General features: G+C 35.7%; 1 protein-coding gene across 1 annotated transcript in view; it reads left to right on the top strand.

The window, feature by feature from the left end:
• Positions 1 to 21,636, top strand: part of LEKR1 (leucine, glutamate and lysine rich 1) — a 174,620-nt gene that overhangs the window by 119,934 nt on the left and 33,050 nt on the right. The window contains exon 10 of the mRNA XM_081077368.1: positions 14,819 to 14,912. Coding sequence (XP_080933494.1) covers positions 14,819 to 14,912 — 94 coding nt within the window. The remainder of the gene's footprint in view (positions 1 to 14,818; positions 14,913 to 21,636) is intronic.

The following is a 21,636-nucleotide window of genomic DNA, read 5'->3' as shown; positions in this document are numbered from 1 at the left end:
GTTAAATTACTTGCTTCAAGCCACACAATTAGTAAATGAAAGTAGAGATGGAACCCACATTGCATTTGGTGTTAGATTTTTTTATTGAAAAGACCCAAAAAGACCATGTGTGGGACTAATACTATTGAATTTCACCTGGCCAATGATTGGTGGAGTCTGTCATTTTCCAACAGAAGAAAAGTCTTTTTATATCACATTTCCCTTTTACTGGCTTTTACCTTTTTTCTCTTTGCTGTTTGTCAGCACATCTTACTGACGGCTCTCCATAAGCATAGATACCTCTGGTATTGAGGGTACTTGGATGGATACTAAGATGCATATTTGTTCAAGCTTCCTAGATATTTTGGCTGTTAATTGGTTATTAAATTAACCTTATGAGATACTTAATATCTCAGCCCTCCTTTCTTCTTTTTTGTTCTCATTTGCTTGGCAGGTCTTTGTTCATTCTCTCCAAGTCCTTTCGTTTTAATGCATATTTGATACATAGCACAAATTTGGGGTGTTTGTTTTTATTGGTTTGTATGAAATCTGGGAGTCCTTAATAGGAGATATTATTCTTTTACATGTATTAATATAATTATTACATCCCAGAAGAACACAAGTTCCATAAGGGCAAGAATTTTTGTTGTGTAGTATTCTCTGTGCACAGAAAACACTATAGGCTATTTGTTTTTTATTCTCTCTATCATTTTATCTTTTAGTTTAGTTTTCATTTTATTCATTGGATTTTGTGAGTATTTGGCTGATTTCTAATTTAGAAGATTTATAATCTCCCACACCAATAACCTGCTTTTTGCAAAGGTGATAGCCCTTGTAGTTATACAACTCTTCATTCCACCCCACCACCGCAGTTATGTAGTTGCTCAGCCCAAGCATATCAGAAGCAGCAATTTTATATGAAGGCAATTTGCAAGAGCCAGCTTTACTATTAACAAGAAGGAATGGCAGCTGAAAGATTGACAATGCATAAGATGAGAGAAAAATTATAAATGCAGGCAAAAAATTCAAAAGCATTGCAATATGGCCCAGTATACAATGGGGACAAATATACATACCTACACACATCAATAACCTTGAGCGTCCCTATATTTATAACATAGGTTAATAGTTGACGGCCATGATGATGGCCCTGGGTCAGAAAGATTAAAATCAGCCATACACTCTATATGAAAGGTACAGAATCACATGTCTTAGGACACTATGAAATAAATTAAAATTTTAAGTCTTCGGTTTAGAACTTTGGTTATCTGAGCAATATTCTTTATTTTTATATTGTCTAGAATATTCCAATTCAATGTCAGACTGATTAGATTCAAACATTTATCCAGATAAATGCCATCTCCTTCATAGTAGTCATTGAGAAGATCCTATCTTTGTTCAAATGTTTCTGGAACTCTTTTCTGAGGATTGGTTTAAGTGTACATGCTTTAGAATATCCTCAGGATGATGAATCTTTGCCCTTTAAGAATGAATTTAATTTTTAAAATATGTCAGTAGGTCTAGTGAAAGCAAGTCCAGTGAATATGATGGCAATCAATCTTGCAAATACCAGTTGGGATCAAAAATAAAATGTTTTCTTTTTTAATGTGCTTAATAAATTATCTCTGACTGCAATTTGAAGAAGGCAGTTTTATGAGTGTTTTGAGAATTAGTAACATCATTAGAATAAATACAGAGCTTTCTTGGGGGATAGCTTTGAAATAGCACACTCTCCTGGATTTATATGTTTTGCATGTTTTTAAAAAATTTTAGTGTGATTCTAATCTTACCTTCTGTTATAAGCATTGAACAAGAAAGATAATTTCTTTAAGTTTTCAGAGAATAGAGATGTCACTGAACTACCTTCTCCTCTTCTCCGTCCCCGACCTGTTTTCTCTCCTACCTTGCCCTTTTCCCTTCTTTGCTCTCTGTCTTTAGTCTATCCAAAAGCAGGCATGGGATTACTTACTCATTTGGTAGAGCTAAGCTTATTGACATAATATTTATCACATAAAAACATCAAATGTACTTATGGACCAGTAAGTTATCATATTATCAGAGGATTACTCCTAGACATATCATTGTCCTTTTTTTGTCCTAGGCCACTTTCAGATTTTTTCTGCCTTCTGTATTGTATCCTCAGAGTATGGGATATGTATCCTCTCAATGTATATTTGTTGACTGAGTGACTTACTTTGGGTAATTCAGTCAGTCAACAACTATTTGTTGAGTATTTACTATATGCCAGCTACTATGTACCCTGAGGATACGATGAATCAGAAAAGTCTCTGTTCTCATGAAGCTTACATTCTAATGGGAGAGACAAAGACAGTAAAAAAAAAAAAGAAGAGTAGAGAACTAACTAGAATATTATAGATTGTGATAATGGATATAAAGTGAGTAAAGGAGTATTACAGTAGAGACTGATAGAGAGGTGTCTGTTTCAGAAAGAGTGGTCATAAAAGTGACTTCCAAGATGATACGTAAAAGGAAGACAAGTAGAAGTTACCAGGCCAAAAGCCAGGGAAGAGCTTCCCAAGCAAAGAACGAGCTTGGTGAGTTCTCAGAAATGGCAGTGTGACTGGAGGCCCAGCAAATGAGTGAGGCAGGCAGGGCCAAACCCTGCAGGCTCGCAGGCCTTCAGGGGTTTGGGGATTATTTGCAGTGCAATGAAAAGAAACCATTGAAGGGATTTCTTGCTCAGAGTCACATGGTTGGCAAAGACAGAAAACAAGCTCCGCTGTGTCTAATCTTATAATCCGTGTTCCCTGCACCACAATTTGTACCGTGCCCTCAGCATCTGCCTCAAAGGGCTCAGTTTGTCAACTTCTCACAGTGTGACTTCCCTTTCTCAACCTGGTTGTAACACTGAATCTTCAGGGAATTCCCAGCCTTGCAGAACGCAGAAAAACTCAGTGTCTCCTTTGTGTCCCCTCCCCTCTCTTTTTTACCTCACCCACAATCAAAGGGTTCTCCCATTCACTCAATAAATATAAGATGGTGAGTTTTGTCTTCTACTCTAAGGTGCCTTGGCAAAATCCGAAGTGGAGGTTTATCTTCATAATGAAAATAGAATACAAAAATGTCACAACACATTCTAGAGGAAGAGAAACCTAGTGTTTAGTTACTTGATTGAGGCCTGTCGTATTTTCATGAAGGCTAGAAGCAATAAGATGTGTAGACTATAGAAAGGGATTTGGAAGCAATATTTTAAGGTTCTGTTACCTTGTGGTAGTGTGGCTTAGTTTTTAAAACAATGGACTTTGAGTTAGGCAAACATAGATTTCTATCCCAACTTGACCAGTCTCAAGTTTGGACAACTTAACCACGTTAAGTTTGCTTTTCTTTATCTGTAAAATGGGTATATTGGTAATAGCTATTTTTTTGTGAAGATTGACGCATTCAGTATTGTGCCTGGTAGGCTGTAAATGATGAGAACGTATTAGTTTCCTCTATTTCATCTTTTCCTTTGTTAACGCTTAAAACATCACATCTTATTAATTTTTATATCCTGCACTGGGGATGTAGCATTATGAAATGAAGTGTCCTAAGTAATATCATTCTAAAATAATAATCCTCATCAGGTTTTTTTCCAAGACCAACTTCTCTGATTTCCTGTCCATCAACAACTCTCCAAACAAGAGGCTTGACTTCTGATGCTATCACAGACTTAACTGCTTCTAATGGAGGCAAGAGTTGTGCAAAATCAAAATGATCTCTTTGATTGATAACGTGAAGACATCTCTTTTAGAACAACTTGTGAAACCGAAGTTGAAGCTGTCATTTGGCATTATGGTTTGACATTCGTTTGCAGCTACATTTTTAACTATGATTAAGGGAATCTCAGTTTTGGCATCTGTATAAGAAATTAGATTCTCATTTTCTTTTTGGTCTAAGAATTTTAAAGTGATAGTTTTAAAAATAAACACTCTTAATTGTGAGTAGATCCTAATTTGCCTGTGTGCCAACTCCAAAAACATTATTAAAAAAAAGAAAAACATCTGGTGAAATTGCAGCGTAAAATATTACAGATAACCATCCCTTTCTCTAAAATGTGAAAAGCAAAAGCAGCATAACATACAGCAAAGAGCCCCTACGCTGTACAAGCTGGAGCCAGCTTTTCCTCTGGTGAATAACATCACTTCAGATAGTCATTTACCAGTCCGGATCTTTGTTTCTTCTAAAAATTAGGGAATTGCATTAATGTATTTCCAAAGACTGGCAAGAAAAAAACTACTGTATCCGTAGAGACTAAAACAGTGCCTGACACATAGTAGGTACTTAATAAATATTTCTTGGATGGATGGATGGGAATGAATTTAATCCCAATCAAACCATTGATGACAGGACTTAAAACTCCCAATGTTTCTCTCGGGCCCAGAGAGTTTCTGATTTGCCAAAAATCAGAGCTGGGCGTATAATTCAAACTTTTGGGTTCTATTGATAATCTTCTTTATTGGATTCTTAGTAAAATCCAAATTTCAGGCCCAACTCTGTTTTGTTTCCTATAATTCTAAAGTAGCAATATCTCTAGAACTGGTTCTGAAGAGGAAATTGGATATCTGTATGATACAAAAATAGCTGCATATTTCCAGGTTTTTACATCTAATGTGGAAAGTATGGAATATGCCTCTAACAGTTATGTTTTATTTCTAGTAAGAAATAAATTCCTCTAGATTTCTAGCAGAAAGTCTCACTAGAGTCAAAGTTGATCCTTTATGGTTCCTTTCAACACAAGATTGCTTTTTCTTTATTAATGTCTTAAGATGGTTTTGTGTTCCTGAACAATGAGCAAGCTCTTCCACTGGTGTACTATGTAAGTGTAGCTTTTATTTGGGGAATCAGAGTTATCTTTTAACACACACAGTCATCTCTGTATGCATTACTTAATGTGCATTCCATGCTCATCGAGGTCAGTAAGTGTTTGTGAAATCGTGTATAATTATTATTTCTGCCTTGTCCCATGAAAGAATCACACTGAAGAGTTCTTAGAGTCAGGAACAGAGGTTCAGCATGAATCAAAGACATGTGTAAGCCCTTCTTATTTCCGTAGCCATAAGTATCAAGCAAACTTAACTATCACAGATACAAGTTCATAATTTTTATCACAGTTCACTCAAAACACCTTATACTTTGTACAAATATCATAAGGAACTTCCTAATTCTTTGAAAATTCAGTGAATAATGATTTTTTTAATCTTGTTTAATTAATCTTGTTTAAACCTTGGCCTACTATACTTTAGCTTCCATAATCTACTAGACTTCCCCAGTTTTGTTCTAAAACACCCCAGTGGTGTTTTGTGCTGGGTCTATCAGAGGAATGTATGTGGAATGGATTCTACTTTTGGTGGTATCAAAATTATAACTATTTCCAGGGAGATAGAAATTCAAGCATTTCAAATATTCAGTACCATCCATTTTATAGGAAAGGTCATTTATAACGTACTCACAGGCACCCATCTGGAAATGCTCATCAGAATTTTCTAATCAGTAAGAACTCCTTTCAAATAGGAAATCTAGCTTAAGAAATAAAGTGGATGCCAGAGCTCTGCTGTCCGGACACTTCTAACAAGCACATGGCCAGCCATATCCATTCTATGATAGTGGCATTTTGAAAACCAGGCTTTATTTCCACTGACCAGTGCTCCTTATTTGATCAAGTTTACTGTCATCAGATTCTAATCTTATACCTGAAGTTTTGTAATATCACTTGAAGGCAGACCATTGTATTAGTTTCCTATTGCTGCTGTTACAAATTGCCACAAACTTAGTGGCTTAAAACAACACACATTTTTTATCTTACTGTTCTGGAGTTTGAAAGTCCAAGTTAGAGATAGGGGATTAAAATCAAGGCGTCAGTAGAGCTGGTTCTTTGTGGAGGCTCGGGGAGAACCCAGTCCTTTCCTCTCCAGTTTTCAGAGGCTGCTGGCATTCCTTGGATCCTGGCCCCATAAATCTAATCTCTGCTTCTGTTGTCCCATCATCGCCTGACCCCACATTAACCTTCTTTCCTCTCTCTCATATAAAGACCTTGGTAATTACATTTACGGTACATCCAGATAATCCAGGATAATCGCCTCATTCCAAAATCCGTAATTTAATCACACCTGCAAAGTCTCTTTTGTCACATAGTGTGACATATTTACAGACTTCGGGGATTAGGGCATGGATATCTTCGAAAGCAATTATTCAGCCTACCACAACTGTGATAATAAGTTAAAAATGGCTTTTGCAACCCTATAGCAACCACTAAAATAAAATTAAACAAAGAGGTACAGCTAGTAAGCCAACAAACCAGATAAAATTAAATCATAAGACATATACAAAATCCAAAAGAAGGCAGAGAGAGCAGAAAAAGGAAATAATACCTGAGACAAATAGAAAACAAATAGCAAAAGGATAGAAGCCTAATCATATCAACTATTCAATTAAATGTAAATTGTCTAAACATTCCAATTAAAAGATATTATCAAAGTAAGATATCAAAGAGATTTAAAAAGTAAGATTCAGCTATATACTGTCTAAAGGAAATGTCTTATAAATGTAAAGACAATTAGGTTAAAAGTGAATGAATGGAAAAATATATACCATCATGACACTAATCAAAAGAAAGCTGGAATATGTCTGTTAATATCAGACAAAGTAGATTTTAGAACAAAGAATATTACCAGAGATAAGGAAATGTTTTTCAAACTGATAAATGGATCAATTCATCAGGAGAACACAACAATCCTAAATGTTTGTGCATCTGATAACATAGCTTAAAAATACATGAAGCAAAACTTATAGAACTATAAGAAGTAGAAAAAAATCACAATTATTGTTAGAGGTTGAGCCTTCTCTCAATAATAGATAAAACAAGTAGAAAAATCAGTGATGCTACAGAAGACTTGAACTTTACAATCAACGTAATTGTAAACAGTACAACTTCTTTGGAAAACAGTTTGGAAGCTTCTGGATAAGTTAAACGTACACTTAACCTTGTTACTCAGCCATTTCATTGCTCGGAATTTACCCAAGAGACATGAAGGGGACTATCCATACAAAAACCCGTACACAGATATCGATAGCAGAGTCATCTGTAATAGCCCAAACCTGTGAAGCAACCTAAATGTTCATCAACAGGTTAGCGGCTAAACAAATTGTGGTACATCCATACAAAGCAGTACTACTGAGCAATAAAAATGTATGAACTGTGGTACAGCATGAAGGGATCTAAAAGGAGTTATGCTGAGGGAAACGTGCCAGGCAGAATAAAAGAATATACCATGTGCGATATAGAGAATTTTATATAGAATTCTGACAACGCAAGCTAATCTGTAGTGACAAAAAGCAAACCACTGATTACCTGGGGTGAGTGGTGAGGGGTTAGAAAAGGGCATGGGGAAACTTGGCAGGATGATGGGTATATTTGTTATAGCGATTGCAGTGACGGTTCACAGGTTTATACATGTGTCAAAATTCATCCCAGTGTACACTTTAAACTCGCAGTTTATTGTCAATTATATCTCAAGAAAATTTTTTTTTAATCCTCTTGAAACCATACCCCACACATGCTGAATTTTCTGTGGATAAGAAAGAAGTTGACAATGCTGTTTCCTGACAAAATTAGGGCAAAGTCTCTAATGCTCTCTTCTAATGTGGCCAAGACAGACAATGGAAAAGAAAGCGCACATCAGAGAAGAAAGCCAGGAGCTATGGAGAAAACTGGACTGAGAAGTCACTCCCCTGTGAAAGACCCATAGTCTAAGCAAAGAATGTCCCCCAGCTCCAGGACAGGAAGCCTCATAGTGGTTGCCAGTGGGATTTCAGAGTTGCAATGGATTCCACCTGGTGCCAGGTGTACTGTGCCCCTTCCAGTGAGAGGACTGTGCTCCCCACACCTGACTGACATCAGACTTGGCCGTTTGACTTTGTTCTTGCCACTGAAATGTGAGAGAAGAGATATGCACCAATTCTGAGCAGAAGCTTTAATAGATCCAATGTTTGGGCAATGTTTCTTTTCGTGATGCGCACAAATCGGTATTCCCAGGTCAGAGCTGCTCCTTCAGCCGCATCCTGGAACAAAACATGTAGAGCAGAGAAGCAGATGACATGTAACAAACAAAAAAATAGACTTTGATATTGTAACCTCTTGGATTACAGACATTCTAAGTTTGAGATGTCTCTGAAATATAAAAGCAGAGCAGTCAGGTGGAGAGTTGCATATATGAGTCAGATACTTAGAGAACAGATATGAGCTAGAGATAAAATTTTGAAGCCATCAGCACCTGTATTGCATTTTAACCATAAGAATAAATAAGATCAACAGAGAAAGAGGAAAAAAAGAGGTCCAGAACAAAGTGCTGAAGAACACAGTGTTTGACGGACTAGTAGATGAAGATGAGTCTACAAAGAAGATAGGCATGGCCGTATCTTTGGAGGAAAGCCACAAAGGAGATTTTTAATGTAATCCCACTTTTGCTGTCCTCATCCATGTTTCCTTCCACTTCACTTCCTTTCCTCCAGCCTAAAGACTGGGGAGCAAGCCTCAGAACCTGCTAGGTCTACCTCAGTTTTGAAAGACAAATCTTCCTTTTACATTGATGGATTTTGAGCACCATTTGGACAGGGACCTTGCCTTGCTAATTCACCTCTGTCCCTCCAGGGCCAGGTGATGGTGCCTTATGCATAGTGAGCACAGTGGTCGATAAACCCCCCTGTCCTACTCCCCCGTCCATTCCCTCACCTTGGTCTTTGCCCTTAATTCTCTTTCCTCCACATACCCATTCTACTTGATGCTCAGGCTTTATCATTGGTTGTTTTTATAAATGCTGAGTCGATATACAGGAGGTTTATACAGTGTAAAGTATAAAGAAGTACCATACAATGAACATCCATGTATCATTCACCCAGTTTAGGAAAAGAACCTTAACGTTCTCTTTGAAGTCCCTTGTATTATATATACTTCCCCTCAATTCTATCACATTACATCTTCCCTCAGAGAAAACCACCAACCTGCATTTTATGGTTCTCAGCGAACTGGGAATAAAGAGCATCTACAAAAACCACAGAAAAACCTGGGGGGTTTTTGACTTCGTCTGATAATTTTACCAAGTATGTTTGTATTTCTAAAAATTGTTTGATTTTGCTTATATTTTGTCTTCATAGAAATAAAATTATGCTATATGTATTACTCAGTAATTGTTTTCTTTGTGCTCAAAATTATGTTCCTGGGATTTGTCCATGATAGTGCATGTGGCTGAGAATCATTCATTTCTTCATCGATATTGTATCCTAAAGTATACCAGAATTTACTTATCCTTTCTGCGATAGCTGTATTCTATAAGTTTTGATATGTAGTAACTTCATTGTTGTTCACATCTAAGTATTTTTTATATCAATTATGATTTTTTATTCGACCCAGGCGTTCAGAGATCCATGTTTAAATTTCCAAATACATAAAAATATGATGTTTTTTGTTGCTAACATTCCTTTGTTTTCAAAGAATACGGATAATAACGGTGCTGCTGTTTAGTAGAAGTATAATGTGAGTCACAAATGTAACTTAGAATTTGTTTAACTGCCACATTAAGAGTAAAGATAAACAGGCAAGATCTATCTTAATAATATATTTTACTTAATCCAATATAATCCAAATTATAATTTAAATACATAATCATCTTTGAAACTTATCACAAACATTTTAGATATTTTCTGAACTAAGTTTTCAAATCTGGTGTGTGGTTTGCATTTACAGCACCTTCTAATTTGGACTAGTTATACTTTAAATGCTCAGTAGCTACATGTGGCCAGTGGCTACCACACTGGACTATGTAGGCATATAGTACAACTATTTTAAATCTGCTGAAATTTACTTTCTGGCTTGTATGTGGTTGATGCCACGTGAGCTGGAATATAATTATGTATTTTTCCACTAATTGGGTGCAGAGTTCTATATATGTACTCAATTTCATTATTTGCATTGTTTAAATCCTCTATATTTTTACTGAATTATTTGTCTACTTGACCCTTGATACATTACAGGAGAGCTGTTCACATAACAGCCTGGACTTGTGTGGTATACATTTCCATGGACTTATATGGTGGTCCCAGATTGGCTTACTATAACGGGGGGAGCTGTGTTGAATTGAACCACTGTGGTGTGGGTTGGACGATTTCTCTTTACAGTTCTATAAAATTTTGATTTGTATATTTTGAGACTATTTTAATCAGTGTGTTTAAGTTTAGAATATGCATGGTGAATTAACCTGTTTCATTATCAACCCAGAATAATGACTTTTGTCTTAAAATCTGTTTTGTCTGACATTAACATAATTGCATACTTTTTTATTTTTTTTACTATTTCTATTATATCTTTTCCAAAAAAAGAAAAAAGAAATCTTCCATGTCTTTATGTTTTAGTAAAGTCTCTCATAAATAGCATATAGCTAGGGTTTGTTTGTTGTTATCAAGCCTGTTTCTCTTTTAACTCATAATTTTAGTTTATCATTATTGTAATTGTTACTTTAAGCTTTTTATTCCTTCCCTATTTTCTCCTTTTGGGCCACTTGGTGGTTGGGGTGGGAGGAGTATTGTTGGAGTTCGTTTATTTTCTTAGTGCATTTTCCCTCTGATAGTATATTCTGTTTAGATTCTTTTAGTGGTTACTCTTGAAATTTTAGTGCATACTTAGTGAAATCTAAATTAATATTTCAAACTCCTTTTGAATAATGCAAGAACCAAAGAACACTTGAGCTCTCATAGTTGCCACCCTGATGTAAAATTTTACATTTTTTGTCTAGTGTTCTAGTTCCATCCTTTGATTAGCCCCATTAATTGCATGTAGTCAAAACTATTATTTCATACAGATGATACTTGCTTTCAATTACCTACGTGCAGTGCTGGCTGCCTAATTTTCAGGGCCCAGTGCAAAATGAAAATGTAGGGCCCCTTGTTCAAAAATCTGGAGAGAAGTTTTTCCTTTCTTTCACAGTCTCTCTCAACCCTTCATGGCAATTTTGTGCCTGTTTGCTATGGAATGCTGTGCTCCCTTGGGCAGGGAGAAATCATGGGGTGGGTGCAGGCTCTCACAGGCACCCGGGGCCCCATGACTCACTCAGCACAGGGAATGCACATGCCCAACCTCCACACCTCCCAGGCGTGTACTCTGCCGGAGCCCCCACCCGAAGCAGATGCTAAGCAATGGCCAGGGAGCAGGGGCTTGAGAACCATCACAGGAAGCCAGGGAGGTAGGACTGTGCCTGAGCCCCTGGCACATGCTGATTGTCCCATCAGACCTCACTTACAAAACACAAGTTCAAAGATGAAATAATTAAGAACTCGATAGAGACCACAGAGCATTAAACCTGAAGTGCAGGGCCTTCTTTTGAGAATGGGCCCTGTATGGTGATCCTGATCACATGCCCAAGAAGCCTTCCAGGCCTGTGTGTTTGCCAGTTGCTTTACTCACCATTTCGTCTTGCGTGTCTGACCTTCCTTCTGAATGTATTCTTTCCTGAAAAGCATAATCTTTGAAGGTCCTGGAGTAAAGGTCCTTTAGCTTGTGGTAAACACTCAGATTTTATTTATTTGAGCATGTTTTAGTTAGCCTCCTTCTTAAAGATAGTTTTGCTGGATACCCAACCTATTTTCTCATAGGACTTTGAACATATCATTTTGCTGTCTTTGCCTCCTTTAGTTTCTTTCTTTTGGTAAATAAGCATTCAGTTTGTTTGGGTTCCTTTGAAGATATTTTGTTTGTTTGGTTGGTTGGTTTTCCTTTTCAGCTTCTTTTAAGATCTCTTTAACTTTTATGTTCTTCATTTTCACTAACAGGTGCTCAGATGTGAAATTATTTTTATTTGTCTTACTTGGAATCCATTGGGCTTCTAGATTTATGGGTTGTTGTTTTTCATCCATCTGGAATATTCTCCTCAGATATTGTTTCCTCCCCTTCTCTCTCCTTTGCTTCTGAAATGGTGAATAGATAGATATACGATCTTTTCACTCAGTTCTCCATACATCCATTTCTCTTTTATAGTTTCTATATATTTTTTGACTCCTTGTACTGCACTCTATAATTTCTTTGAATATCCCTTTCAGTTTATTACTTCATTTTTTCAGCTGTGAATAATCTACAGGACCATCCACTGAGTTTTCAATTTCAATTACCATTTTTGTCATTTCTACAACTTCATTTTGGTTCTTTTTTAAATTTAATTAGTCATTTAAATCAATATTCTATTTTTTTGTTTTTACCATACTGAACATCCTTATTTTATATTCAATATCTGAAAATTCCGTACTTTAGAATTTGTGAGTTCAATTATACTGTCATTTGTGTCTGCTCATTCTTCCTCTTACTGGCTTTAAAAAAATACTTCTGTGATTTTTAAAACTATGACCTCATAGGTCTTGAATCATTATCTGTAGGATTTCTTTCAGTCCCACGTTGAAGATAGGTTTCTCCCAAAAATATTGGTGCTTTTCCTAGCAGGCATTGGAGGCAAGGTTAACCTAGCACTACTTTAAGATATCTTCTCAGGATGAAGCTTTTGGGAACAGGCAGGTAATATGAATTCAGAATACAAACCTGCATTAAGATTGGTTTGTGTTTACAAATTCTTATGGGAGATTTGTATTTTCCTCTCTACCTAGCATCAAAATTCAAAGCCAAGTTTTCTTTTTGTTCCTTGAGAGGAGATATTTGTATTTTACACGTACTGAGTGTGAATGTCACACAGATGCTGCATAAGCAGCTCTTTGAGATGCAGCTTTATGAAGGTGAGTTTCCTCTTAGACTCTTCCTTTGTCTGCTGATGGCTGTGCCCTTCATGGCTGCCACTTTTAAAGCTCAAGTTCATCAGATTTGGAAAGTACCTTCAAGGTGAGGGTTGGCTTCCATGTTCTTTTTGTGGGGGTTCTTCTTTACGTTTCATTTTTTTAAACCTTTAGTTTGGAATAATTTTATATTTACAGAAAAGACAAAGACAGTACAGAGAGGTTATGTTTCTTTTTAGCCCATCTTTCATGAACATGGCATAACTAGTTTTCTGTAAAAACTAAGGAATTAACATTAGTATAATACACTTAATTAACCGACAGACTTCATTTAGATTTCACTACTTTTCCACTGATTTTTTTTTTGTTCTTTCACCTGAGTTTTGTTCTCCATATCTTTCCCAATTTTTGTCCAGCTTATTGATGAATTTTAAGATTTTCTTATAAGTAAAAAAGAAAAATTTAGTTATTTTCAGCAGGGAAGTTGTCAAAGTACCTCATCTGACATATCTTACTTTAAAAGATAGAGAAAGAGAAGTCTGGAGAGTTTTGTGTGTGTGTTTTCAATTAATTTCCCTCAAAGGATAATCATAATCCTGGTTATCAAGTCAAATATGTCTTCCTATGTTTGTGTCCTTAAAAATGTCCAGACTAGAAATGTGGGCATTTTCATTATGGTATAAAAATATTATTACATTTAATAATATTATGAGATTGAGACTAGAAGAGAGATAATGAGATGGACTGAGAACCTATTACAACACTCTAGGTGAGAGAGAACGTTAAGAACGTTAATGTGGTTGTTGGTAGTGCGAAAGGAAGGAAGGAAATACCGTGTTTCCCGAAAATAAGTCCTAGCCGGACAATCAGCTGTGTTGTGTATTTTGGAGCAAAAATTAATATAAGACCCGGTCTTGTTTTACTATAATAATTTTTATTTATAATTAATTTTTGCTCTAAAAGATGCATTAGAGCTGATTGTCAGACTAGGTCTTATTTTCTGGGAAACAGGGTAGTTTGACCCACACCAAGGAAACAGAATACATAGAACTTTTTATTACATGGATGTGGTAGAATAAAGAGAAGGAAGAGTCAGAGATGACTGGGGGATTTCAAGCCAAAGATTTTGACTGTTAAAGATTTTCAGAAGTCAAAGGGAAACTCAAGGTTGTTGGAGATGCTGGTGGATTTGTTTTATGATGTGTGGAATCTTTGGTATTGATGGATCACTGGGTGGAGATGTCCAACAGCAATTGTAAATGAGAGTTCCAAGTCTGAGAGAAAGGATCGGAGCTTAAAGGAAGAGGCAGATGATAAGAAACAAAGATATTAGAAAGAGGAATAAGCAATGGAGAAGAATCACCTGCAGAGAAAATAAGAAGAGTCATGGTGTCATAGAAGGGGGAAGGCACCCTGACTGACAAGCATGCTTTTAGCCTCTACTTGTGATAGTCAAAGGCTTAATTTTGGTGCCCCTCTGGAAGGTTCTCATGCATCTCCCACACTTACCTCCACCCAGAGGATCACAGACTAAGCTTTAAGATCCATTTATGTGGATTAAAATGTTAAAATATTCTTTGTATTTTTAATTTTCTAATATGTTTTGTACTCTACCACGTCTCAGACATTACCCTCTACTTAGTTGGGTTTGTTCTTGTCCATATTTGAGATAAGTAAAAGAAAACGAAATCTAGGAGGAATCACAAACATTGTGGTTTTATGGCATATCTCAACATGTTTTCCTTTGTTTAAGGAACAAAATATTGTTTAGTGTTAGAATTTAGTCATAAACTTTGGAACCACAATGTATAACATTTTATTATATTTGTGATTCCACATATGTTGTTACTATTTCATGCAAAAATATTACTAATTATGCAAAAATTAAGCCTGTGAAAATATTTGCAGTATTTATAAACTGCTGTTAACAGTTAAAATGGTACCTAGAAGAGGTATATATATTGCTCAAGAGAATAAATAGACTAAGTTTGAGATTGTATTCTTTGAGCCAGGTGTGCAATTTAGGAAGAGTGTTAGGGGTGAGTCTTGACTCATTTGTCGGGTTTATTATTTTCAGGGAATTGATGCTGATTTCACATCAGAAAAACATCGAGCAGCTGCGGGAAACCTTTAGACAGAAGCTGCTAGATGATGATAACTGGCGGGAGAAGGTAATGATAATGTGGCTTTCATCAGCATGTGTCTTATTTGCTGTTCAAAAATTCTGTTCATTGGCCAGAAGACTGTTCCAAATAGATGTCTTTGTGTCTGTGCACACGTTTGATTCTTTCTGGAATTTCCTAGACCAAACATGTTTATGATGTGTGTCTTTTCCAAAATATTAGACAACATAATGAAAATAAAAAGGTAAGACCAGAATTTGAAATCTTGTAAGATTAAGATATCCCTCAGTTCTCACGTAACAGCAAAATTTTTATTTTTAAATATTTACCTTTTTTCCTCATAAAGTGACAGAATCTGCATTTGACCACATCCTTAAAAGCAAAGTTCTATTAATTCATTCTTATAATTTCTCTGCTTATATAAGGTAATATAAGAGAATGGAAAACAAAATTATTCCATTATGAACTTTGACAGTGTAAAATGATTACTCATTTTATTTAGCTCACTATAGAAAATGTTTGTTCTTAGAGTATGAAAAAAATTGTATTGATTTTTGTCTCTGGACTTTTCTATATTTTTCAAAGCTTCAACAGTGAATATGCGCTGCCTTTAAAGAATACGAGTGTGTAGTGTTTAAGAATTGTTAGTCCCTACCTTCTCGGGCCATGCACAGCTCTAGTGATTGAGGCACAGCCATCATCTATCTCCCTGTCATGAACTTCCGATACTCCTTGATTGATCCCTGGGCCTTGTCCTGCCCAATGCACTAAAGCCTTCCCAACTCTTTCTCTTCCCCAGCTGGTACCTATCCCTAGCACTAACCTTCTGCTTTGCTTTTCTTAAATTTGATTATCTTAAGTTTGCATCTAGAACTAGAGCTGGCTATGAAAATCCAGATTGCTTCATTATTATCATATTCTTTTCCTTAGTAATGAGACCCTATAACCTTTAACATCAAGCAACAAGCAGTGGCCACTTTCAAACCAACATTTCCACTTGGAATGCCCTACTGTACCACCCACTAGATTGAAACCCCTTAGGTATTGTTGCTGGCTCGGGTCAGTTCTAAGTTTGTCACTTTCGTTTCCAGTCTCCACACAGTTGGCCGTACTCAGCCAGTACTGGCCCTTCATCAACCAGTCCTCCTCCCCTTGTCCCTCAGGGACAGAACATTCAGGCTGTAACAAAAATGATCACTAGGACAATAGTTTCATAGGGGCAACAATTAAAATTTCAGAATGTGTATTAAAGTTGCTAAGGTGCCTTATTCTTACTTTATTTTACTTTGTAGCATGGGCTTTTGCTTCTTCTCTAAAACCCACACTTCTTTAATTCTTTCTAATTTTTATTAGACTCAGTACTCAGTTGACTAGTTTATTCTTCACTTCCCCTATCTTTACCAAGCCGTGTTTAAAAATACAAAAAGATGATCAACCTAACTAGCAATCCAAAAAATGCAAATGAAAACAATGAGAGATTATTTTTCACTCATCCAATGGATAGAGTGGATTTTGTACTGTGATAAAGGTCTAGTGAGCTAGTCTTTCATATTTACCATTTAAGGGACTAGAAATTACAGCAAACTTTCGGAGAGCCATTTGGCACTTTGTATGAAAAGGTATTGTAAACGTCCCATGTTTTATTCAGAAATTTCTCTGATGAAATCAGTAGGGATAGAGATTCATTGGTCCTTCCCTTCCCTCAAAAGCCTTGGCTCCTCTTAAACTGACAGAGGGAACTTTCCTGCCTTTGCTTGTGTGGAAGCTCCTCCGCTACATGGCCGCATGCCATGAAGGACTTTCAGATCCAATCTCCTGGAGAAGTCTCTGTGTTCACAGTCTACTCTCGGACTGCTTCTCACTGCGCCCTGTCCCGGAGGTGCTAACACAGCAAGTAGATGGTCAGTGTTAGCATCTGACCATATAAGAGTATTAGCTTTATGCTAAGTTAATTTGACAACAAAAATGAACCTATGTAGGATTCTCTGAGTTGGTATCTTTCTAATAAATTAATTACCTCACAGGTGTATTTTAGCAGGCATAATTTTCTGTAATCTAAGTGGACATTTCTTTTGTGAGAGGACATGACTTCATGTTAATAAATCCTATCATTTAGCTTAGCGGTAAATCAAGATCCAGACCAGTAAAATCAAGGAATGATAATTATGTCTTGGCTGTGTCAGCTATTGAGACTATGAATAAAAAGTTCCCTACAAGTCCTCTCATAAGAAAGAAGAATATGACATTGTCATCTCTTTCTTGGGTCACTGTGCCTTTGTGTAGGAATGAAATGTTCCCTTTACAAATATATAATACACATATTAGAATAAACGTCATAACTTAAATGCTTAACATTCAAAAAGGTAGATAGCAATGTGTGCCTATACTTAATTATTTTAGAGTATGTGAAAAGTACATAATAAAATCAATAGTTGCTATGCAACAAAGATGGCACACTTAAAATAGCGGCATATTTACTAATTGTCATGGATTTTGTTTATTTCAAGTATTGCTTTGATGTGAAGAAAGAAAATTAGTGTGCATACTGAACATTTAAAATTGATTCCAAGTGCATAATGGTGCTACTATTCAGTTAAAATTTTGTAATTAAAAATCTCCTATAGCCAGAATACTTACAATAAGTGAGGGTCACTTACTATCACGTTGTAGTATCATAAAAAATAAAAAATCCACCCAAATATTTTCTTAGATTATTACAAAGCTATCACATTTTAGAATTGCACTATTGACCTCATTTTAAATAATACATAGAGCTTTTAAAAAACAAATCAAACTACTTCCTGGCTGAGGAACTGCATTGACAGTAAAAATGCAGGTGGGGGGAAGTTTAATAAATAGTCAATTCCAGCACTGAAGGGAGTCTAAGTAAATAAATAAATAAAAATAAAAACCTCAAATTCTCAAAGTGGAAGTGCTAAATGGCCTAATAAGTCCTAATTTGTTTTAGTGTAATAGTAATAAAATTAAAAAGGATAACTTGTAAAATAATAAAATTTGACAGGGATGAAGTTGTCATTTACAAAATATTAATTTTAATTTATGCATAATAAATGTAGGCTAAAAAGAATATTGAGGGTATGCTTTAATTTTTTAAATTATGTCATTTTCAAAATTAAATTAATAACATCACAAAATTTTAGATCTGGAATAGTCTGCAAAGATCATCTGATGTAAACCCTTAATCTAGATAATAAAACTAGTCTCCATTATTAGAGTGTTTACTATATACCACGACTTGTGTTGAATGCTTTCAATAACTGTAATTTTAATCACTGTAATGTTATTATTCCTACTTGCACATGGGAAAAAAATAAGGTTCAGAGAAGTTAGGTAATTTGCCAAAGTTACATAGTCAGGAAAAGAGAACTGACACACACATGAAAGAGCGAGAGATCATGAGTGCTAAATACAAAGTCTAAACCTCTCCATTTGGCTTAGATGAAATAACAGAACAGATTTGCCCTCCTCCTAAAACAACTGAAACACTGAAGAAAAGATAGAAAACAATGGTTTCAAGACACCGGACTTCAGGCAATGGAGGACAGTGACTCTTGGAGACATACAAGGTGAGGCCTCTGATGACCCTAACTGAGTGCCTTGGAAGAGATTTAAGGCCGTGGTACAGGGAGTGGGTGTCCAGGAGTTTGGCAGATTCTCTGATTTGAGGAGACCTTGCTGAGAATCCAGGGAGATTAATGTAGCAAGAATTTACAGGATAGTATTCTCATAAGAGAGCTGTACAGAGAAAACACACTGGAGTTCTATAAAGAGTCCCCAATAAATGCATGTATGATCAGTATGTATATGAGGGGAAACTACCCAAAGCCAAGCAAAGACCCATTTGAAAGGATTAGAGAGAAGAGTACCAAATGCTCTACAATGCCAGTAATAAACGCCTGTTCCCACCAGCCAGTCTGGAAAACCTGCAGTTCACAGGGCACTGCGTAGAATTCTCAGAAGGGTCTTTCATCAGCAGTACGGAATAATTAGCCCTACATTAAATGCTGAGCTGGTCCTGCCTAACAGATTTTAAAAGGAAGGCCTAAAAAATGTCCTAGCCACAGCAAGCAGACAAAAAGAAATAAAAGGCATTCAAATTGTAAAGAAAGAAGTAAAACTGTCATTACTTGCAGATGACATACCATATATAGACAGCCCCAAAGAGTCCACCAGAAAACTATTAGAAGTGATAAATGAATTTACCCGATACAAAATTAATATTCAGAAATTGATTGCATTTTTATATACCAATAATGAACTTTCAGAAGGAGAAATTAAGAAAATAATCCCATTTAAAATTGCGTAAAAAAAAATACCTAGGAATAAATTTAACCAAGAAAGTAGAAGACCTATACTCAGAAAATGATAAGACATTGAAGAGAGAAATTAAAGAAGGTACAAATAAATGGAAACATACCATGTTCGTGGATGGGAAGAATTAATACCATGTTCATGGATGGAAGAATTAATACAGTTAAAATGTCCGTACTATCCAAAGCAAGCTATAGATTCAATGCAATCCCTATCAAAAATACCAACGGGATTTTGCACAGAACTAGAACAAATAATTCTAAAATTTATATGGAACCATAAAATGCCCCAAATAGCCATGGCAATCCTGAGAAAGAAGAATAAGCTGGAGGTATCATGCTACCTGATATCAAATTATACTACAAGGCCATAGTAATCAAAAGAGCATGTATTGGAATAAAAAACAGACACATAGGTCAAAGGAACAGAACAGAGAGTACAGAAATAAATCCAAGCCTATATTGTCATTTAATCTATGACAAAGGGAGCAAGAATATACACTGGGGTAAAGATAGTCTATTTAATAAGTGGTGCTGGGAAAACTGGACAGATACATGGAAAAAAATGAAACTGGACCACCTTCTTACACCATATGTAAGAATAAACTCAAAATGGATTAAAGACTTAAATGTAAAACCCCAAACCATAAAATTCCTAGAAGACACCATAGGCAGTAAACTCTCAGACATTACCCTTAGTAATACTTTTACTGAGCAAGGGAAACAAAAGGAAAAATAAACAAATGGGACTACACCAAACTAAAAAGTTTTTTCATAGCAAAGAAACTGTCAACAAAACAAAAAGATATCCTACTGACCAGGAGAAGATATTTGCCAATTACACATTTGATAAAGGGTTAATATCCAAAATTTATAGAAAACTCATACAAGTCAACACCACAAAACACAGAATCCAATTAACAATTGGGAAGAGGACCTGGATAGACATTTCTCCAAAGAGGACATACGAAAAGATGCTCAACATCACTAATCATCAGAGAATGCAAATAAAAACCACAATGAGATATCACCTCACACCTGTCAGGTCAATATTGACCAGGCCATTGTCAATAAATCAACAAACAACTGTTGGCAAGGATGTGGAGAAAAGGGAAACTTTGTGCACTTTTGGTAGGATTACAAATTGATGTAGCAATTTAAATTTAAACTAGTACTACCTTACGACCCAGCAGTTCCACTCCAAAGAAATCCAGAACACTAATTTGAAAAAATATTAATACATGCACCCCTATGTTCACTGAAGCACTATTTAGCCAAAATATGGAAACAACTGAAATGTCCATTAATAGACAATTGGATAAAGAAGAAGGTGGTACATATATAGAATGGAATATTACTCTGCCATAAAAAAGAATGGAATCTTACCATTTGCGTGCGACAACATGGATGGACCTAGAGGGCATTATGCTAAGTGAAATAAGTCATACTGAGAAAGACAAATGCCATATTATCTCACTTATATGTGGAATCTAAGGAGCAAAATAAATCAACAAACAGAACAGAGACGGACCCATGGATTCAGGGAACAGACTGATGATTGTTAGATGGGAGAGGCATTGGCGGCTGGATAAGAAGGGTGAGGGGATTAAGAAGTGCAAATTGGTAGTTATGAAAGAGTCACAGAGATGTAAAGTACAGTATGGGGAATATAGTCAATAATATTATGAGAACTATGTATGATGTCAGATGGGTAGTATACTTAATGAGGGGATAACTTCATAAAGTATATAAATATCTAACCACTATGCTGTACACCTGAAACTAATACAAAATAATATTGAATGCCAACTATAATTTAAAAAATAGTCACAAGGATATATAGTACAGCATAGGGAATATAGTCAATGATATTCTAACAATTATGTACAGTGTCCGTTGGGTAATAGACTTATTGGGGTTATTCTTTTGTGAGGTATATAAATGTCTAATCACTATGTTGTCTTGTATATCTGAAACTAATAATAATTTTTTAAATGAATAAAAAGGAGAGAGAGAAAAAGAGAGAGAGAATACAAGAGAATAGAGGAACAAAGAAAAGGATGACAGCAGATTTTCCATCAGAAACAATGTAAGCAGGAAGAGTGAGACTGGAAGTACTGAAATAATGTTGGAGGTGGGCAGATCTAGAATTCTATACAAAGTGAAAATATCTTTCGAATATGAGGATGAAATAAAGACTTTCTCAGAAATACAAAAGCTGGAAAATATATCACCATCACATACATATTGTAAGAAATATTAAAAGAAGTTCTTTAATCGAAAGGGAAATTACACCAGATGGAAATATGTATCTGCACCAGAAATGGTAACAATATGGATAAATGTTTTCTTGTCATTTAAATATTTTAAAATATAATTGACTATTTAAACAAAAATATTAACAATCTATATGAGATTGTTAATAATAAGTAGAAGCAAAA

The sequence above is a fragment of the Rhinolophus hipposideros genome, assembly GCF_964194185.1.
Source record: "Rhinolophus hipposideros genome assembly, chromosome: 2".
Lineage (NCBI taxonomy): Eukaryota > Metazoa > Chordata > Mammalia > Chiroptera > Rhinolophidae > Rhinolophus > Rhinolophus hipposideros.
Note: the sequence above shows the minus strand (reverse complement) of the source record. Positions and strands in the feature narration are given on the sequence as shown.